At 41.4% G+C, this 19,710-nt stretch overlaps 1 protein-coding gene across 1 annotated transcript; it reads right to left on the reverse strand.

The window, feature by feature from the left end:
- Nucleotides 1–1,628: 1,628 nt before the first annotated feature.
- On the reverse strand, nt 1,629–19,456 carry LOC109212774 (1-aminocyclopropane-1-carboxylate oxidase 4-like). The gene is made up of 7 exons (XM_019376452.1): nt 19,325–19,456; nt 9,191–9,268; nt 7,827–7,967; nt 5,004–5,126; nt 4,779–4,928; nt 3,440–3,447; nt 1,629–2,034 (listed from the first exon to the last, which is right to left on the reverse strand). Exons 1-7 carry the CDS (start codon nt 19,454–19,456, stop codon nt 1,629–1,631), a joined length of 1,038 nt encoding a protein of 345 aa, XP_019231997.1.
- Between the last annotated feature and the right edge of the window lie 254 nt (nt 19,457–19,710).

The raw sequence follows: 19,710 nt of genomic DNA on the forward strand, positions 1-19,710 counted from the left end.
GTATAATCTAATAATGTGAACAGGAAAAAGATACATCTCACTACTCAACCAAGAAAAATTAATGTAAGGCTGTGGAGGAGCCACTCTTTGTTAAGGAGAGTCCATTGATATTGTTTCGCTAGAAAATTATACTGTATAAATAGGTTAAATTGTTCCTAAAAATATTAGGTGGAATGTCATACCATAATCAAATTTCTCCGTTAACAGTATTTGCGTGTGTATTCACGGCTCTCCCTCTAAAAAAAATTCAAAGGAAAAACAGGTGAAGTGAGGAATTGAACCCTCATCAACAATGCGAAAATTCATGTAGCCAACTAATTAATTTATAGATATTTTATAATGACAAATAATTTGTAGGTTGGGCAGGAGAAAACGACCTGAATATTATCTTTTTTTCTTATTGTTTGATTGCGTAAATTGAGAAAGCACAAAATCCTCTTACTCGATTCCACTATTTTAATACTCTCTCTTCCAATCTATATGACTTGATTTGATCCGACATAAAGTTCAAAAAAAGTATTTGTGAAATTTATGGTATTAAACATATCATAATATATTTGTGTGGCTAAAATACTTTAAACATGTGATCGTAATAAATATATCATAATATTTGTTTGGCTATAAAATTTCTCGTAACAGAAAAATTAAAAAGTTTAAAATTATATTATTTTAAATACAAAAATATATCATTCTTTATGAAACAAATTTATTAATTAGAGCATAATATCACATAATTTAGAATTTGGAACAAGTCGGCCGGAATAGTACTTTAAAATTAATGGTTGAGAATTGAGATGCAAGAAATATAGAACTAGTTAGTTCTTTAGGTCATTTTCACTGGTGATTCTCATGGTGTCCACATACGATTTCCTGACAACGGGCGAAGTTGTATCAAATTAATTTTATTGTAATTATTGATAAATTTAATATTTATAGCAAAAAAAAAGTATTTTAGTACATTATTGTACGATATGATGCATTCAAAGTAAATAACAAAAATATTATTCTTTAAATAATAGCAAATAATATAATCTATTCAAATATTATGTCCACAAAATACAAACAATTATGAAATGATGGTAGTAACAACCATCCAAACAAGTTGTAACTATATATCAAAGCATATCGTGATTCCAATACATAAGCAGTGATTTATTTTGTTTTATCTTTCATATAAAAGGTTTTACAGGTCATTTTCACTAGTGATTCTCATGGTGCCCACATATGATTTCCCGTCAAGTTTACGGGTGAAGAATCCTCTAAAATATTCATGGACACTTATATTTTTGTTCTTCTATTATGTGATATTAATACTCTTTTCTTTTTAGTCGGTCTAAAAGAAAATGTCATTTTATCCTTAATGATAATGGCATACTCCATCCGTTCCAATTTATGTGAATCTGTTTGACTGTGCACGGAATTTAAGAAAAAACGAAGACTTTTTGAATTTGTGGTCGTAAACAAGTTAAAAAGGGACCAGAGTATTTGTGTGGTTATAAAAGCTTGTCATTAAGGGTAGAATTGTAAGTTTAATCTAAATTGTTACCAAATTTAGAAAGGGGTCATTCTTTTTGGAACGGATCAAAAAAAAAATAGGTTCACATAAACCGGAAGAGAGGGAGTAATAATCACAAAGATGTCCCTAACACCTTCATAAAATAAGACGGAGGAGGGAGTAATAAGTAGTGGAAATTGAATGGAGAAAGTACCTCCAAAGAGTCTCCAACATTGACTATGAAGACATTGGGGAGGGGTAAAATGGGAATCCAAATTCCATCTTTCCTAATTTGAAGACCATCAGTTTCATTGACTTGAAGAAGGATGGCTAAGGCACATGCATCAGAGTGAGGGCAAAGTCCCATCACAAGTTCTGGTTTTGGACATGGTGGATAATAATTCATTCTCATTGATTGCATCCCTTTTTCAAAAAGGTTGTTTACTTCTTCTGCTTCAACCCCCAGAGCTTTACCCAACAGTTTCAAAACTTTCATTGCTAGCTCCTTTACTTCTTCTGAGTAGGATTCAATTGTCTCTCTACATATTCCAAAAAGATGGGATTAATAAAATTAAACTCCGATTTAGGTAATAAAGTTCAGAGGTGATATCAGAAATTCAGAATCTTGAGTCAGTAAGTTCAAAATCAATATGATCTTCTAATATGTATTGTAATACATAATTCAAGCTAAAAACAATGGTTCAGGTGAACCTACAGTAGCCGCCTTAGCTCGGCATCTAATAAATCACTAAAAAATACGACTCTTAACATGGTATAATATTGTTCGACATCTGCTTTGGGCCAAGCCCGCATGATTTTCCTCATAATGTTTCACACTATTAAGAATATTCAAGTCCTTATAAGTACCTTTTTTCCCTACTTTTCATGTGGACTTTATTCTCACACACACCTAACATATTAAATATTTTGATGTAAGATTTGTAACAAGTGTTAAATATTACAACAACAACAACAATATACCCAGTATAATCCTGGGGAGGTAGTGTATTCGCAGACCTTATATCTACCTTGTGAAGATAGAGAGGTTGTTTCCAATAGACCCTCGGCTCAAGATAGGTGTTGAATATTATGGTTGATTAATAGAAAAGTTTTATAAATAGAATTTTATTTATGGTGAATGTCTATATTTAGAAAGATTCTAGGGTTTATTACTTGGTGGCTAAGTCACTCTCTCCCTATAAATAGAGGGTTATATTCCATTGTAATTCATGCCAAATCAATAAGAATTCTCTCTCTTTCTACTTTTCTCTGCAATACTGTTCTTCTTCTTTTATTATTTTATAACACGTTATCAGCACGAGACTCTACCTTCTCAAGAAGATTAAGGTACAACTTTTCTCCTCTTTTAATTATGACTGATATTATGAAAAGAAAGTTCGTTGCCCTTGAAATTTCGGGCAAGAACTATATGACATGGGTGTTGGATGCTAAAATCCATTTAGATGCAATGGGTCTTGGAGACGCCATTAAAGACAAAAATAAAGCATCCACCCAAGACTGTGCTAAGGCCTTGATTTCTTGCGCCATCACCTTGATGAAGGGTTGAAAATAGAATATCTCACAGTCAAAGATCCACTTGTTTTGTGGAATGGCTTAAAGGAAAGATATGACAACTTAAAGTTGGTCACTCTTCCACAAGCACGATATGATTAGGCTCATCTGTGTCACGACCCGGATTTCCCACCCTCGGGAGTCATGATGGCGCCTACTAATAGGAGCTAGGCAAGCTAATTAATTTAACATTTCTCTCAACATCATTAATAGTATAAGGAAGAACGAGGCAGTTAATATAAAAGCGGAAGTCCCGAAAATATAAATAACTGAAACCAAGTGCAAAAATTCAAATACACCTCTACCCAGATCTGGTGTCACTAACTCACGAACTTCTACTGAATGCTAAATACAAAGTCTGAATAAGAATACAGTACTGTCTGATTCGATACAGAGGAAATCAAACGAAAGACAGAGATAAGGGAGACTCCGGGCCATGCGGACGCCAGCAAGGCTACCTCGGAAATCTCCGGACTGAAGTAAGCTCCCAACGCTCCTACTGCTGTCCAAAAGCTCCTGCTCTGGTACTATGATCTGTGCAAAAAGCACAGAAGTGTAGCATCAGCACAACCGACCCCATGTGCTGGTAAGTGCCTGGACTAACCCCGGCAAGGGTACAGCTAACAGCCCAAATATCCCGGCTGAACTGCCACCGCTGGCTGGACCACTGGAACCTGAGCCTGGGGAGCTACCTGCTTCGGAGTACGTGTAGCAGGAGTCTGAACCCCTCCTCCAGCCTGAGAAGTGGCTGGTGCTACTGGAAGCAAACCCGCTCTAGTGACGCTCTCCACAAGGCCTACCAATCTGACCAGAGCGTCCTGAAGAACTGGGTGGCTATGAACCTCTCTAGGACCTGAGCTGGGCCCACCGGAGCTGCTGGGGCTGGAACCTCCTCATCATAATCAACATGAGGCTCCACCTCTGGGACTGCTGCTCGGGGCTGAGCTCTGCCCCGGCCTCGGCCTCTGGCACGGCCTCGGCCTCTGCCCCTCGTAGGAGCTGCTGCTGGGGGCTCGGGCTGCTATGCGGTAGAAGAGGAAGCACGTATTCTCGCCATCTGCGAAAGAACAGAGTAGAACGACAATCGGTATTTGAGAAATAGAATCGCACGAGAAGAAAGAACAAAAGTGAAGTTTTCCCTAACTCTGTAGCCTCTGGGGGATAAATACAGACGTCTCCGTACCGATCCCTCAGACTCTACCAAGTTTGTCCGTGAGTAGCGAGACCTATGTAACCTAGAGCTCTGATACCAACTTGTCAAGACCCGAATTTCCCACCGTCGGGAGTCGTGATGGCGCCTACTATTGGAGCTAGGCAAGCCAAACTTTTAAACATTTTCGGATAACAACATAACAATAATAAAATGACAAGTCTTTAAATAAATGTGGAAGTCTTTTAAAACATAAATAACTGAAAACCCAAAATGCGGAAGTCTAATATTTCACTACCCAAGACTGGAGTCGCTGTCTCACGAACCACTAAAGAGTGCTACAAACAAGTCTGAATAGAAAAGTACATAATGTCTGTCTCGGTACAATGAAAACAAACAGAAAATATGGAAAGGGACTTCGGCCTGCGAACGCCAGCTAGGCTACCTCGTAAGTCCCTAGACTGAAGAGGGCTCCCGATCAACTACTGCTGTGGTCCAAGAGCTGCTCCGGTACCGTGATCTGTGCAAAAAGCACAGAAGTGTAGCATCAGCACAACCGACNGCTTTTGTCATGTTTGTCATTTGAAAATCTGGAAAATCTTGTAATTCATTGCTTTCATCTTCATCATTCAACAAGCCATCATGATGTTCCTTTCCTTTTTTAACATTTTGAATAAACTTTAGAACAATATCAAGCTTCTGATTAATATCCTGCAACAATAAATACAATATATTATTCTACGAACAAAATCAACACTAAAATAAATTACCAAACTAGTTAATTACCTTAACAGAGTTCTTCACATGTTTCTTCATCTTTATTCGATTATCTTTAATATTTTTCTTCATCTTTATTTTAAATTTAACAAAATCTGCATGTACAATGTCTTCAACTTTGGCAGATACCCTCTGAAAAGAAAACAAAAAATGGTAAGAATTTCAGCATCATAACACATAAACATTCTTATCGAGTCCAAGCACAATTCAAGAAAGGTAGCATATAATTTTGGACAATAATAATCTAGATAGAACTACTCCAGTATAACATAATGGATGACAAGCATACACACAGTACACATCGAATAAAATATACTGGAGTCAAACATAACTCAACAATTATCCAGTATAACATACTGGAAAACAAACACTGAGAGAACAGACTTCCAGTATAATATACTGGACAACAATCTTAAACATGGCAGACTTCGATTAAAAGATACTGGAGTCAAACAAAACTCAACTATATATTAATAATCATCCAGTATAACATACTGGAAGACAATTATTAACAGGATATACTCCAGGTATAATATACTTGCTTCAAGTATAGTATTATACTACACAAGTATACTGCTCTAGTAAATTATACTAATTGAGTATATTCCACTTCCATTATACTAAAATGGTAAGAATTTTAGCATCATCATACGTAAACATTCGTATCGATTCTAAGCACAATACAAGAAGGATAGCATATAATTTTGTACAGTAATAGTCTAGATAGAACTAATCCAGTATAACATAATGGATGACTGTCACGACCCGGATTTTCCACCGTCGGGAGTCGTGATGGCGCCTACTGTTGGAGCTAGGCAAGCCAAACTTTTAAAAATTTTCGGAAAACAACATAACAATAATAAAATGACGAGTCTTTAAATAAATGCGGAAGTCTTTTAAAACATAAATTACTGAAAATCCAAAATGCGGAAGTCTAATATTTCACTACCCAAGATTGGAGTCGCTGTCTCACGAACCACTAAAGAGTGCTACAAACAAGTCTGAATAGAAAAGTACATAATGTCTGTCTCGGTATAATGAAAACAAACAGAAAATATGGAAAGGGACTTCGGCCTGCGAACGCCAGCTAGGCTACCTCGTAAGTCCCTGGACTGAAAAGGGCTCCCGATCAACTACTGCTGTGGTCCAAGAGCTGCTCCGGTACCGTGATCTGTGCAAAAAGCACAGAAGTGTAGCATCAGCACAACCGACCCCATGTGCTGGTAATGCCTGGCCTAACCCCGGCGAAGTAGTGACGAGGCTAGACAGGACTACCAAGTCAACCTGTGCAGTTCAATATATATATATATGCAATAAAGGAAAGAATACCGAAATTAAACAGTTAACTAGGGAGGGAAACATGCTATGGGGGAAGTACAATCCGGATATAAAGTCATCAACTTAAGTAAGAAACAGGGCAATAAAAATAATTAATAAAAACAGGAGAATCAACAGTTGCACAGCATCAACCTTCGTGCTTTTACTCTCATTCTCACCAAAAACAATCAAATAGAGTGCACGGAATCACCCTTCGTGCTTTTCCTTGCATAACTCTCATTTCATGGCACGGAATGATCCTTCGTGCATTTATAGTCAAATCAGAGCACGGAAAGTCCCTTCGTGCAAATTTAATCAAAACATGGCACGGAATGACCCTTCGTGCATTAATCACTCTTCCTCACCCAAACAGCAATCACAACCAAACGGGCGAGGGAATAAGCAAATAATAAGAAGTGTCCCGGCAAGGGAAAGCACAATTAAACAGCTAAATCCCGGCAAGGGAGTAACAACAACAACTTTCACATCCCGGCAAGGGAGATAATCAATATACTAAAACCATCCCGGCAAGGGATTTAATCATATCTCTTTCCATTTCTTTCATTTCTTACTCAATAGTATTTTTATTGTTAGAGCCAACGCTCCAAAGAATTTACAATGCATAACCAATCCTCAAACCCTTCACATTAGGTAGAATTCATCAATTAGCATAGAAAAGTCTCAAAATATCAGAAATACGTGCAAACAAGGACCCACGGTCATGCTAGACACCGGTGTATAGATACTCGTCACCATGCCTATACACCATACTCGATCATTTAGCAATTAGCAATTAATAACACTCTAATCATATTCCCTGAAGCCAAAGTTAGATCAAACACTTACCTCGATTCTAAGAATAGCAATCAATCCTCAAATACCGCCTTTCCTCTACAATCCGACTCCGAAACAATGATATCTAGGCATAATTAATTCAATAATATCAATAAAGACCCAATGGCAACATCCCATAGCCTAGATATGAATTTCCTAACATTCCTCCAAAAATACCAAATTTAGACACCGGGCCCACATGGTCCAAACACGAGGCTCGGACCAAAACCTAGTCACCCATAACCCCACGAGTTCAAATATATAATTTGTTTTAAGATTCGACCCCAAATTGAGGTTGAATCACCCAAAATTCCCAAAACCCTAACTCTACCCAAAACCCTTAATTTCTACTTTGATTTCATGATTTAGGCTTAGAAACTTGCTAATTAATGAAGGAAAAGTGAAGGAAATGAGTGGGGAATTACTTACCCAAGTGGTCTTGAAGAGTGGGGGCTTTAACGGCTTCCTAAAGCTTGGGGTAGAAGAGAGATCGTGAGGAAAGTGAAGAAATCCCGTGTGTTCTGATTCTGGAAATTAAAAATATAACTGGGCGTTCTTACCCTACGCGATCGCGACTAAGAGGACGCGTTCGCGGTGAAGAGAAACTGGGGGCATCGCGTTCGCGATGGGTGTGATGCGAACGCGAAGAGGAAGCTGGTGGGGGCCCTGGGATTGCCTTACGTGAACTCGTAAAAAGGGGACGCGAACGCGATTGAGAAAGGGCTGTAAGTACGCGAACTGCCTTTCCGCGAACGCGAAGATGGGAGAGTCCAAAGCTATGCGAACGCGGGGTCGAGTCCGCGATTGCGAAGAAGGCAACAGCTGGGCAAAGATTGCAGAGAAATCTGTTACAATTCCTAAGTGTAAAAACACCCCGAACCACCTCCGATTCACTCCCGAGCCCTCGGGGCTCCCAACCAATCACACACACTAACTCAACAACATCCTACGAACTTACTCGAGCGATCAAATCGCCAAAACAACATCAAAATCAATGAATCAAACTTCAAAATCATCATTTTTTATTCTAACTTCACAAACTTCAAACTTTAGATATTTAGGTCCGAAATACGGCAAATGACGTCCGATTCCGACCAAACTTCACAGAAAGCGCTTAACACATATTTAAGACCTGTACCAGGCGTCGGAACCAAAATACGAGCCCGATACCATAGTCTTTTAATCAATTTTCATTTCCATTTTCCTTAATAATTTCAGAAAAACAATTAAACAGAAAAAATTCTTTTCTCGGGCTCTAGACCTCGGAATTCGATTCCGAGCATATGCCCGAGTCCCATATTTTTCTACGGACCCTCCGGGACCGTCAAATCACGGGTCCGGGTCCGCTTACCAAAAATGTTGACCGAAGTCAACTTTAATCATTTTAAAGCCACATTTTGAAATTTTTCACAGAATTTAACATATAATTTTTCCGGCTACGCGCCCGGACTACGCACGCAAATTGAGGCAACTAAAGGTGAGGTTTTCAAGGCCTCAGAAGCACGGAAAAAGAGAGAAATCCAGTGATGACCCTTTGGGTCGTCACAATGACAAGCGTACACACAGTACACATCGAATAAAATATACTAGAGTCAAACATAACTCAACAATTATCCAGTATAACATACTGGAAAACAAACACTGAGACAACAGACTTCCAGTATAATATACTGGACAACAATCTTAAACATGGCAGACTTCGATTAAAAGATACTGGAGTCAAACAAAACTCAACTATATATTAATAATCATCCATTATAATATACTTGAAGACAATTATTAACAGGATATACTCCAGGTATAATATACTTACTTCAAGTATAGTATTATACTACACAAGTATACAGCTCTAGTAAATTATACTAATTGAGTATATTCCACTTCCATTGGAAAACCTGGAAAATAATACTTCTAAGAAACAACTCCCAGAATAATTTACAGCAAACATAATTTTAAATGCAAGTTATTACAACATAAATCCGGTATACGATAGTAGAGATTAATGAAAAGCAAGACTAAATAAAATAGAAGAAACAACTACTTACATTGACAATGTCGTTAACATTAACTTTGGATGAAGATTGGAGAAGATATGATTGATTCACTTTGAAAACCTTAAATTTCTACAAATTAAACAAAAAGGTCAATAATTAAACTAAAACTGTCACGACCCGAAATTTCCCACCCTCAGGAGTCGTGATGGCGCCTACTCATAGAAGCTAGGCAAGCCAAATTATTAATTACTTTCTGTTTACAATATAATCCCTTTTAACAATTCATGGCAACAATATAAAACAATGAAATTAAATAGTAGCGGAAGTCATAATTATAGAAACTGAATCAACATGCGGAATAGTCAATATAATCCTCTACCCAAGACTGGTGTCACAATACTCACGAACTGCTAAGGATTACTAAACACAAACGTCTGAAAGAAAACATAAGTTGTTTGTCTCGAATACAATGAGGCAACAGGCTAAAAAGAGAGAATAAGGGAAACGCCGGGCTTGCGGACGCATGCAAGGCTACCTCGGGTCTCACCGGACTGAAGGCCTACTCCCGTACTAATGCTGCTGCTGCTGCTCAAAACCTGGACCTGTGCAAATAGCACAGAGTGTAGCATCAGCACAACCGACCCCATGTGCTGGTAAGTGTCTGGCCTAACCCCGGTGAGGTAGTGACGAGGCTAGGACCAGACTCCAGATAAACCTGTGAAGATATATGTATACAAGTACAACGGAAAAGTAGCAAGAAAATAACAATTTAAGCTAGGGAAGGGAGCATGCTTCAGGGTAACAGATAGAGTCAAAATATCAGGAATAATGGTACGTACATCTACAGTTTAACTTCTAACAATAATGGAAAGGTAAAACAACTTTCATATTCAACTCATCTTGTTGCAGGCGTGCAACCCGATCCCATTTCTCAATATCTCGTGGTAGGCGTACCACCTGCTCCCATTTCAATATATCATTTGTGGTAGGCGTACCACTCGTCCATTTCAATATCATTTATGGTAGGCGTACCACTCGCTCCCATTTCAATATATCATTTGTGGTAGGCATACCACTCGCTCCTATTTCAATATATCATTTGTGGTAGGCGTACCACTCGCTCCCATTTCAATATATCATTTGTGGTAGGCGTACCACTCGCTCCCATTTCAATATCATTTGTGGTAGGCGTACCACCCGTTCCTAATTTAATATCACTTGTGGTAGGCGTACCACCCGCTCCCTTTACTTTCCACATAATACACAATACAATCCCGGCAAGGGAACAATCAAATTAATTCTCTTTCCCGGCAAGGGAACTATAACAACAAGTCAAGTAAAGGGTCTACCCAAAACCCCCAATTTCTCCCATGATAATCATTGATTTTAAGTTGAAAACATGTTAAATGATGTTAATGATTGAAAGAGTTAAGTAAAAATCGACTTACAAATGATTTGGGATGATACTTGTTCTTGAAAAATCGCCTAAGGAGTTGTATTTTGGAAGTGGGGTGAAAAATGACTTAAAATTCGACTAAGTATGAAATTGCTGGGTCTCTGATGTCGCATTTGCGAACTGGGGTTCGCAATTGCGAACCCCGACCAAATTATGGGAATTGCGACCTCTGCTTCGCATTTGCGAAGCCATGCCTTACAGGAGACCTTCGCATTTGCGAACTTGGTCTCGCATTTGCGAAACTTGGAACTTCGCATTTGCGAAGAACATACTCGCATTTGCGATTATAGTCAGGCCTGGGCTGGTTTCGCATTTGCGAACCAGCCTTCGCATTTGCGAACCAATGCGAAGCATGCAGGCCTGTTCATACCAGATTTTTCCTAAGTTAAAAATGCACTCCGACGCCTATCAAAAACTCACCCGAGCTCTCGGGGCTCCAAACCAAATATACACACAACCTCAAAAACATCCTACGGACTTATCCGCGCGATCAAATCGCCAAAATAACATCATATACATCGAATTAAACCTCAAAATTCATAATTTCCTCCAAGTTTTCTTATAACATCAAATTTCCATTTTAAGTCCGAAACACGTCATACGATGTCCGATTTCAACCAAACTTTACAGAAAGCGCTTAAACTATATATAAGACTTGTACCGGGCGCCGGAACCAAAATACGGGCCGATACCACAGTCTTTTAATCAAATTTCATTTTCATTTTCATTTTCCTTAATCATTTCCAGAAAACAATTTCACACAAAAATTCATTTCTCGGGCTTGGGACCTCGGAATTCGATTCCGGACATACGCCCAAGTCCCGTATTTTTCTACGGACCCTCCAGGACCGTCAAATCACGGATTCGGGTCCGTTTGCCCAAAATGTTGACTGAAGTCAAATTTAATCAATTTAATATCAAAATTTAGCATTTTTCTCATAGAATTCATATTTAAGCTTTCCGGCTATGCGCCCGAACTGCGCACGCAAATCGAGGCAATCCTAAACGAGGTTTTCAAGGCCTCGGAAGCACAGAATGAACAAAAAAACAAGTGATGACCCTTTGGGTCGTCACATTCTCGACCTCTAAAACAACCGTTCGTCCTCGAACGGACAAAAGAAAGAAGTACCTGAGTCGGGAAAAAGATGAGGATAACGGCTCCGCATATCGGACTCGGACTCCCAGGTCGATGCCTCAGGAGGCTGACCTCTCCACTGAACACGAACAGAAGGAAAACTCTTGGATCTCAATTGTCGAACCTGCCGGTCTAGAATAGCTACCGGCTCCTCCTCATAAGACAAATCCTTGTCCAACTGGACAGTGCTGAAATCTAACACGTGGGCCAGATCGCCGTGATACCTCTGAAGCATGGATACATGAAAAACTGGATGCACGGCTGATAAGCTACGCAGCAAGGCAAGTCTATAAGCCACCGCTCCCACTCGATCCAGAATCTCAAACGGACCAATGAACCTAGGGCTAAGCTTGCCCTTCTTCCCAAACCTCATCACGCCCTTCATAGGCGACACTCAGAGCAATACCCGCTCGCCAACCATGAAAGCTACATCTCAAACCTTGCGATCTACATAGCTCTTTTGCCTAGACTGAGCTGAACGAAGCCTATCCTGAATGATCTTGACCTTGTCCAAGGCCTTCTTAACCAAATCTGTACCCAACAACCGAGCCTCTCCCGGCTCAAACCATCCAACTGGAGACCGACACCGCCTACCATATAAAGCCTCATAAGGAGCCATCTGGATGATCGACTGGTAGCTGTTATTGTAGGCAAATTCCACTAAAGGAAAAAACTGATCCCACGAACCTCCAAAGTCAATAACACAAGCTCGAAGCATATCCTCTAGAACCTGAATAGTCCGCTCGGACTGACCATCCGTCTGGGGATGAAATGCTGTGCTCAAATCTACTCGTGTGCCCAACTCTCGCTGAACTGATCTCCAGAAGCGCGAGGTAAACTGCGTACCCCAGTACGATATGATAGATGCCGGCACACCATGAAGGCAAACAATCTCCCGGATATAAATCTCAGCTAATCTCTCAGAAGAATAGGAGACTACCACAGGAATGAAATATGCTGACTTGGTCAGCCTATCAACAATGACCCAAACTGCGTCGAACTTCTTCCGAGTCAGCGGAAATCCAGTAACAAAATTCATAGTAATCCGCTCTCACTTCCACTCGGGAGGCTCAATCCTCTGAAATAAACCACCAAGCCTCTGATGCTCGTACTGAACCTACTGACAATTCAAACAACGAGCCACATATGCCACGATATCCTTCTTCATTCTACGCCACCAGTAATGCTGCCGCAAATCCTGATACATCTTCGCGGCGCCCGATGAATAGAGTACCGGGAACTATGGGCCCCCTCTAAAATCAACTCTCAAAGCCCACCCACATTAGGCACACATACTCGACCATGCAATCTCAAAACTCCATCATCATCTAAGGTAACATGCCTGGCACCTCCGCGCTGCACCGTGTCTCTAAGGACACACAAATGGGGATCATCAAACTGCCGATCACGGATACGCTCCAATAATGACGAATGAGCGACCGTGCAAGCCAACACACGACTGGGCTCAGAAACATCCAGTCTCACAAACTGATTGGCTAAAGCCTGAACATCCAAAGCAAGCGGCCTCTCACCGACCAGAATATAAACAAGACTACCCATACTGGCTGACTTCCTACTCAAAGCATCGGCCACCATATTGGCCTTTCCCGAATGATATAAAATGGTGGTATCATAATCCTTCAACAACTCCAACCACCTCCTCTGCCTCAAATTCAACTCCTTTTGCTTGAACAAATACTGAAGACTCTTGTGATCAGTGAACACCTCACACGCCACGCCATACAGATAATGCCTCCAAATCTTCAACGCGTGAACTATGGCTGCCAACTCCAAATCATGAACCGGATAGTTCTTCTCATGAATCTTCAACTGCCTCGAAGCATAGGCAATGACCTTGCCATCTTGCATCAACACTGCTCCAAGCCCAACACAGGAAGCATCACAATAGACTGTATAAGGCCCTGAACCTGTGGGCAAAACCAACACCGGTGTCGTAGTCAGAGTTGTCTTGAGCTTCTGAAGGCTCGCCTCACACTCATCCGACCATTTGAACTAGGCACCCTTCTAGGTCAATCTGGATACCCTCTGCTGACACAACATGACCCAGGAATGCAACTGAACTCAACCAGAACTCAACTGACTATCCCTCAAAGTCTGAAGAACCACTATAAGATGCTGCTCGTGCTCCTCTCGGCTGCGGGAATATATCAAAATATCATCATGAAGACTATCACGAACGAATCCAAATAAGGCCTGAACACTCGGTTCATCAAGTCCATGAAAGCTGCTGGGGCATTTGTCAACCCGAATGACATAACCAAGAACTCATAATGCCCGTACCGAGTGCGAAAAGCTGTCTTAGGGACATCGGATGCCCTAATCCTCAACTGATGGTAGCCAGATCGCAAGTCAATCTTGGAAGATACCCTGGCACCCTGAAGCTGGTCGAACAAATCATCATTCCTTGGCAGTGGATACTTATTCTTGATCGTTATTGCCGGTAATCAATACACATTCTCATTGACCCATCCTTCTTCTTAACAAATAATACCGGCGCACCCCAGGGTGAGACACTGGGTCTAATGAAACCCTTCTCAAGCAAATCCTGCAACTGTTCTTTTAACTCTTTCAACTCTGGCGGGGCCATACGATAAGGCGGAATAGAAATGGGCTGAGCGCCCGGAGCTAGATCGATGCAGAAATCAATATCCCTGTCGGGTGGCATACCCGGCAGGTCTGAAGGAAAAACATCAGGAAAACCACGAACAACGGGCACAGAATCGATAGAGGGAACCTCAGCACTGGAATCCCGAACATAAGCTAAATAAGCCAAACACCCCTTCTCGACCATACGCCGAGCCTTCACATAAGATATGACACTGCGGGTAGAATGACCTGGAGTCCCTCTCCACTCTAACGAGGCATACCCGGTAAAGCTAAGGTCACGGTCTTGGCATGGCAGTCCAAGATAGCGTGATAGGGTGATAACCAGTCCATCCCCAATATGATATCAAAGTCGACCATATCTAAAAGAAACAGATCTACACGAGTCTCCAGACCCCCAATCACCACAACACAAGAGCGATGGACTCGATCGACCACGATGGAATCACCCACCGGCGTAGACACATAAACAGGAATACCCAATGCATCACTAGGCATGATCAAATACGGGGCAAAATAGGATGACACATACGAATACGTAGACCCAGGGTCAAATAGCACTGAAGCATTTCTATCACAAACCAGAATAGTACCTGTAATGTCTGCATCTGAAGACTCAGCCTCTGGCCTGGCTGCTGGCTGGCCTCCACCTCCGACGGCCTGAGCTCCACCTCTATGACCTCTACCTCCACCTCTAACACCCCTGCCACCGCCTCTAGCTGGCTGAGCAGGCTGTGGAACCTCTGGTGCCTGAATCCTAGTACGAGAACTCTGATGCTGAACGCTGCTCGAAGCTCGAGGGCAAAATCTGACAATGTGCCTCGGGTCACCACAAGCGTGGCAAGACCTCGACAGCTGCAGCTGAGCACCCCTCAACCTCGGGCAAGCCCTCTTGAGGTGACCATGCTCACCACACTCATAGCATCCACGCGAATGCTGAAGCTGAGGAAACTGAGACTGACCCTGTCGACCTGAATGGCCACCTGAAGTACCATGAGTGACCTGGAGAGCTGACTGAAAGGGCCTAGGAGGATGGCCTCTACCATAAAAACCTCTACCTCNCTTCCTACTCAAAGCATCGGCCACCACATTGGCCTTTCCCGGATGATATAAAATGGTGGTATCATAATCCTTCAACAACTCCAACCACCTCCTCTGCCTCAAATTCAACTCCTTTTGCTTGAACAAATACTGAAGACTCTTGTGATCAGTGAACACCTCACACGCCACGCCATACAGATAATGCCTCCAAATCTTCAACGCGTGAACTATGGCTGCCAACTCCAAATCATGAACCGGATAGTTCTTCTCATGAATCTTCAACTGCCTCGAAGCATAGGCAATGACCTTGCCATCCTACATCAACACTGCTCCAAGCCCAACACGGGAAGCATCACAATAGACTGTATACGGTCCTGAATCTGTGGGCAAAACCAACACCGGTGCCGTAGTCAGAGCTGTCTTGAGCTTCTGAAGGCTCGCCTCACACTCATCCGACCATCTGAACTGGGCACCCTTCTGGGTCAATCTGGATACCCTCTGCTGACACAACATGACCCAGGAATGCAACTGAACTCAACCAGAACTCACACTTCGAAAACTTGGCGTACAACTGACTATCCCTCAAAGTCTGAAGAACCACTCTAAGATGCTGCTCGTGCTCCTCTCAGCTGCGGGAATATATCAAAATATCATCATGAAGACTATCACGAACGAATCTAAATAAGGTCTGAACACTCGGTTTATCAAGTCCATAAAAGTTGCTGGGGCATTTGTCAACCCGAATGACATAACCAAGAACTTATAATGCCCGTACCGAGTACTCTGTAGCCTCTGGGGGATAAATACAGACATCTCCGTACCAATCCCTCAAACTCTACTAAGTTTGTCCGTGAGTTGTGAGACCTATGTAACCTAGAGCTCCGATACCAACTTGTCACGACCCGAAATTTCCCACCCTCGGGAGTCGTGATGGCGCCTACTCGTAAAAGCTAGGCAAGCTAAATTATTAATTACTTTCCGTTTACAATATAATCCCTTTTAGCAATTCATGGCAACAATATAAAAATAATGAAATTAAATAGTAGCGGAAGTCTTAATTATAGAAACTGAATCAACATGCGGAATAGTCAATATAATCCTCTACCCAAGACTGGTGTCACAATACTCACGAACTGCTAAGGATTACTAAACACAAACGTCTGAAAGAAAACATAAGTTGTTTGTCTCGAATACAATGAGGCAACAAGCTAAAAAGAGAAAATAAGGGAGACGCCGGGCTTGCGGACGCATGCAAGGCTACCTCGGGTCTCATCGGACTGAAGGCCCACTCCCGTACTAATGCTGCTGCTGCTGCTCGAAACCTGGACCTGTGCAAATAGCACAGAGTGTAGCATCAGCACAACCGACCCCATGTGCTGGTAAGTGTCTGGCCTAACCCCGGCGAGGTAGTGACGAGGCTAGGACCAGACTCTAGATAAACCTGTGCAGATATATATATACAAGTACAACAGAAAAATAGCAAGAAAATAATAATTTAAGCTGGGGAAGGGAGCATGCTTCAGGGTAACAGATAGATTCAAAATATCAGGAATAATGGTACGTACATCTACAGTTTAACTTCTAACAATAATGGAAAGGTAAAACAGCTTTCATAATCAACTCATCTTGTTGCAGGAGTGCAACCCGATCCTATTTCTCAATATCTCGTGGTAGGCGTACCACCCGCTCCCATTTCAATGTAACTCGTGGTAGGCGTACCACCCGCTCCCATTTCGGTATCACTCGTGGTAGGCGTACCACCCGCTCCCATTTCAATATATCATTTGTGGTAGGCGTACCACTCGCTCCCATTTCAATATCATTTGTGGTAGGCGTAACACTCGCTCCCATTTCAATATATCATTTGTGGTAGGCGTACCACTCGCTCCCATTTCAATATATCATTTGTGGTAGGCGTACCACTCGCTCCTATTTCAATATCATTTGTGGTAGGCGTACCACCCGTTCCCAATTTAATATCACGTGTGGTAGGCGTACCACCCGCTCCCTTTACTTTCCACACAATACAAAATACAATCCCGGCAAGGGAACAATCAAATTAATACTCTTTCCCGGCAAGGGAACTATAACAACAAGTCAAACATCCCGACAAGGGAGAGTCAGCTATAACCAATCCTATTCAACTTTTTCCTGGCACAACTAATACCAATATTTAATCACAACGTTCATAGGATCAAACAAGGGTACACAATTATCAAATTAAAACTCACGGTCATGCTTGACACCGACGCATGGATACTCGTCACCATGCCCATACGTCGTACCCAACACATACAAGTAGCAATTATGACTCAACTCCAAATCCTCAAGCTAGGGTTAAACCAAACACTTACCTCGATGCCTTGAATTCCACTCAAACCTCAAGTATCACTTTACCCCGCGATTCCAACTCCAATCCACTCGAATCTAGTCACAAATTGCTCAATTACTTTAATAAACACTAAATGAATCAATTTGAATGCATAAAAATGAATTTCCCAAGTTTTCCCCCAAAAATTCCAAAATCGCCCCCGGGCCCACGTTGTCAAAACCCGAAGTTCAAACCAAAACCCGGTTACCCATTCCCCCATGAACTCAAATATGTAATTTGTTTTGAAATCGGATCTCAAATTGAGGTCCGAATCCCCAATTTATAGAAAACCTAGGTTCTACCCAAAACCCCCAATTTCTCCCATGAAAATCATTGATTTTAAGTTGAAAACATGTTAAATGATGTTGATGATTGAAAGAGTTAAGTAAAAATCGACTTACAAATGATTTGGGATGAAACTTGTTCTTGAAAAATCGCCTAAGGAGTTGTATTTTGAAAGTGGGGTGAAAAATGACTTAAAATTCGACTAAGTATGAAATTGCTGGGTCTCTGATGTTGCATTTGCGAACTGGGGTTCGCAATTGCGAACCCCGACCAAATTATGGGAATTGCGACCTCTGCTTCGCATTTGCGATGCCAGGCCTTATAGGAGACCTTCGCATTTGCGAACTTGGTCTCGCATTTGCGAAACTGGGAACTTCGCATTTGCGAAGAATATACTCGCATTTGCGATCGTAGTCAGGCCTGGGATGGTTTCGCATTTGCGAACCAGCCTTCGCATTTGCGAGTTCGCATTTGCAAACCAGGCTTCGCAAATGCGAAGCCTGCAGGCCTGTTCATACCAGATTTTTCCTAAGTTAAAAATGCATTCCGACGCCTATTCAAAACTCACCCGAGCCCTCGGGGCTCCAAACCAAATATACATACAACCTCAAAAACATCATACGGACTTATCCGCACGATCAAATCGCCAAATTAACATCATACATCGAATTAAACATCAAAATTCATAATTTCCTCCAAGTTTTCTTAAAGCATCAAATTTCCATTTTAAGTCTGAAACACGTCATACGACGTCTGATTTCAACCAAACTTTACAGAAAGCGCTTAAACCATATACAAGACTTGTACCGGGCACCGGAACCAAAATACGGGCCCGATACCACAGTCTTTTAATCAAATATCATTTTCATTTTCCTTAATCATTTCCAGAAAACAATTTCACACAAAAATTCATTTCTCGGGCTTGGGACCTCGGAATTCGATTCCGGGCATACGCCCAAGTCCCATATTTTTCTACGGACCCTCCGGGACCGTCAAATCATGGATCCGGGTCCGTTTGCCCAAAATGTTGGTCAAAGTCAAATTTAATCAATTTAATATCAAAATTTAGCATTTTTCTCACAGAATTCATATTTAAGCTTTCCGGCTACGCGCCCGGACTGCGCAGAGAAATTGAGGCAACCCTAAATGAGGTTTTCAAGGCCTCGGAAGCACAGAATGAATAAGAAAACAAGTGATGACCCTTTGGGTCGTCACAAAAACAAAATATATGAGCACAAATATATATTGAAAATTCAAATACTATTAACTTACACTTGCTTTACTAAAGAAATCATTGACAAGTGTGTCATATTTTGGACATCCAATGATGGAGTAAGACAACATCCTAATTGGCCCCCGATCCTCATATTTTGCAAATTGACGGAAATCATTAAAGACTTCCATTGTCCAGACATTAAATAAAAATGGGAATCCAACTGTCATATAAGATGCAATCCTACCAATTGTTTTCTTTTTGACTGATTTAGTTAATAGAAGATGAGACAAATTATCAATAAGATCTTCAAAGCAGAAACTGCCCCATGGAAAAGAAGCACAAAGTGCTGCATCGTCTATGATGATCACTTATATTTCTAGTAGGCTCTTTACCCAAAAGAACAGCTTCTACTGTATAAAGCTCAGCAAGCTTTATTGCATCT

The sequence above is a fragment of the Nicotiana attenuata genome, unplaced genomic scaffold, assembly GCF_001879085.1.
Source record: "Nicotiana attenuata strain UT unplaced genomic scaffold, NIATTr2, whole genome shotgun sequence".
NCBI classification, from domain to species: Eukaryota; Viridiplantae; Streptophyta; class Magnoliopsida; order Solanales; family Solanaceae; genus Nicotiana; species Nicotiana attenuata.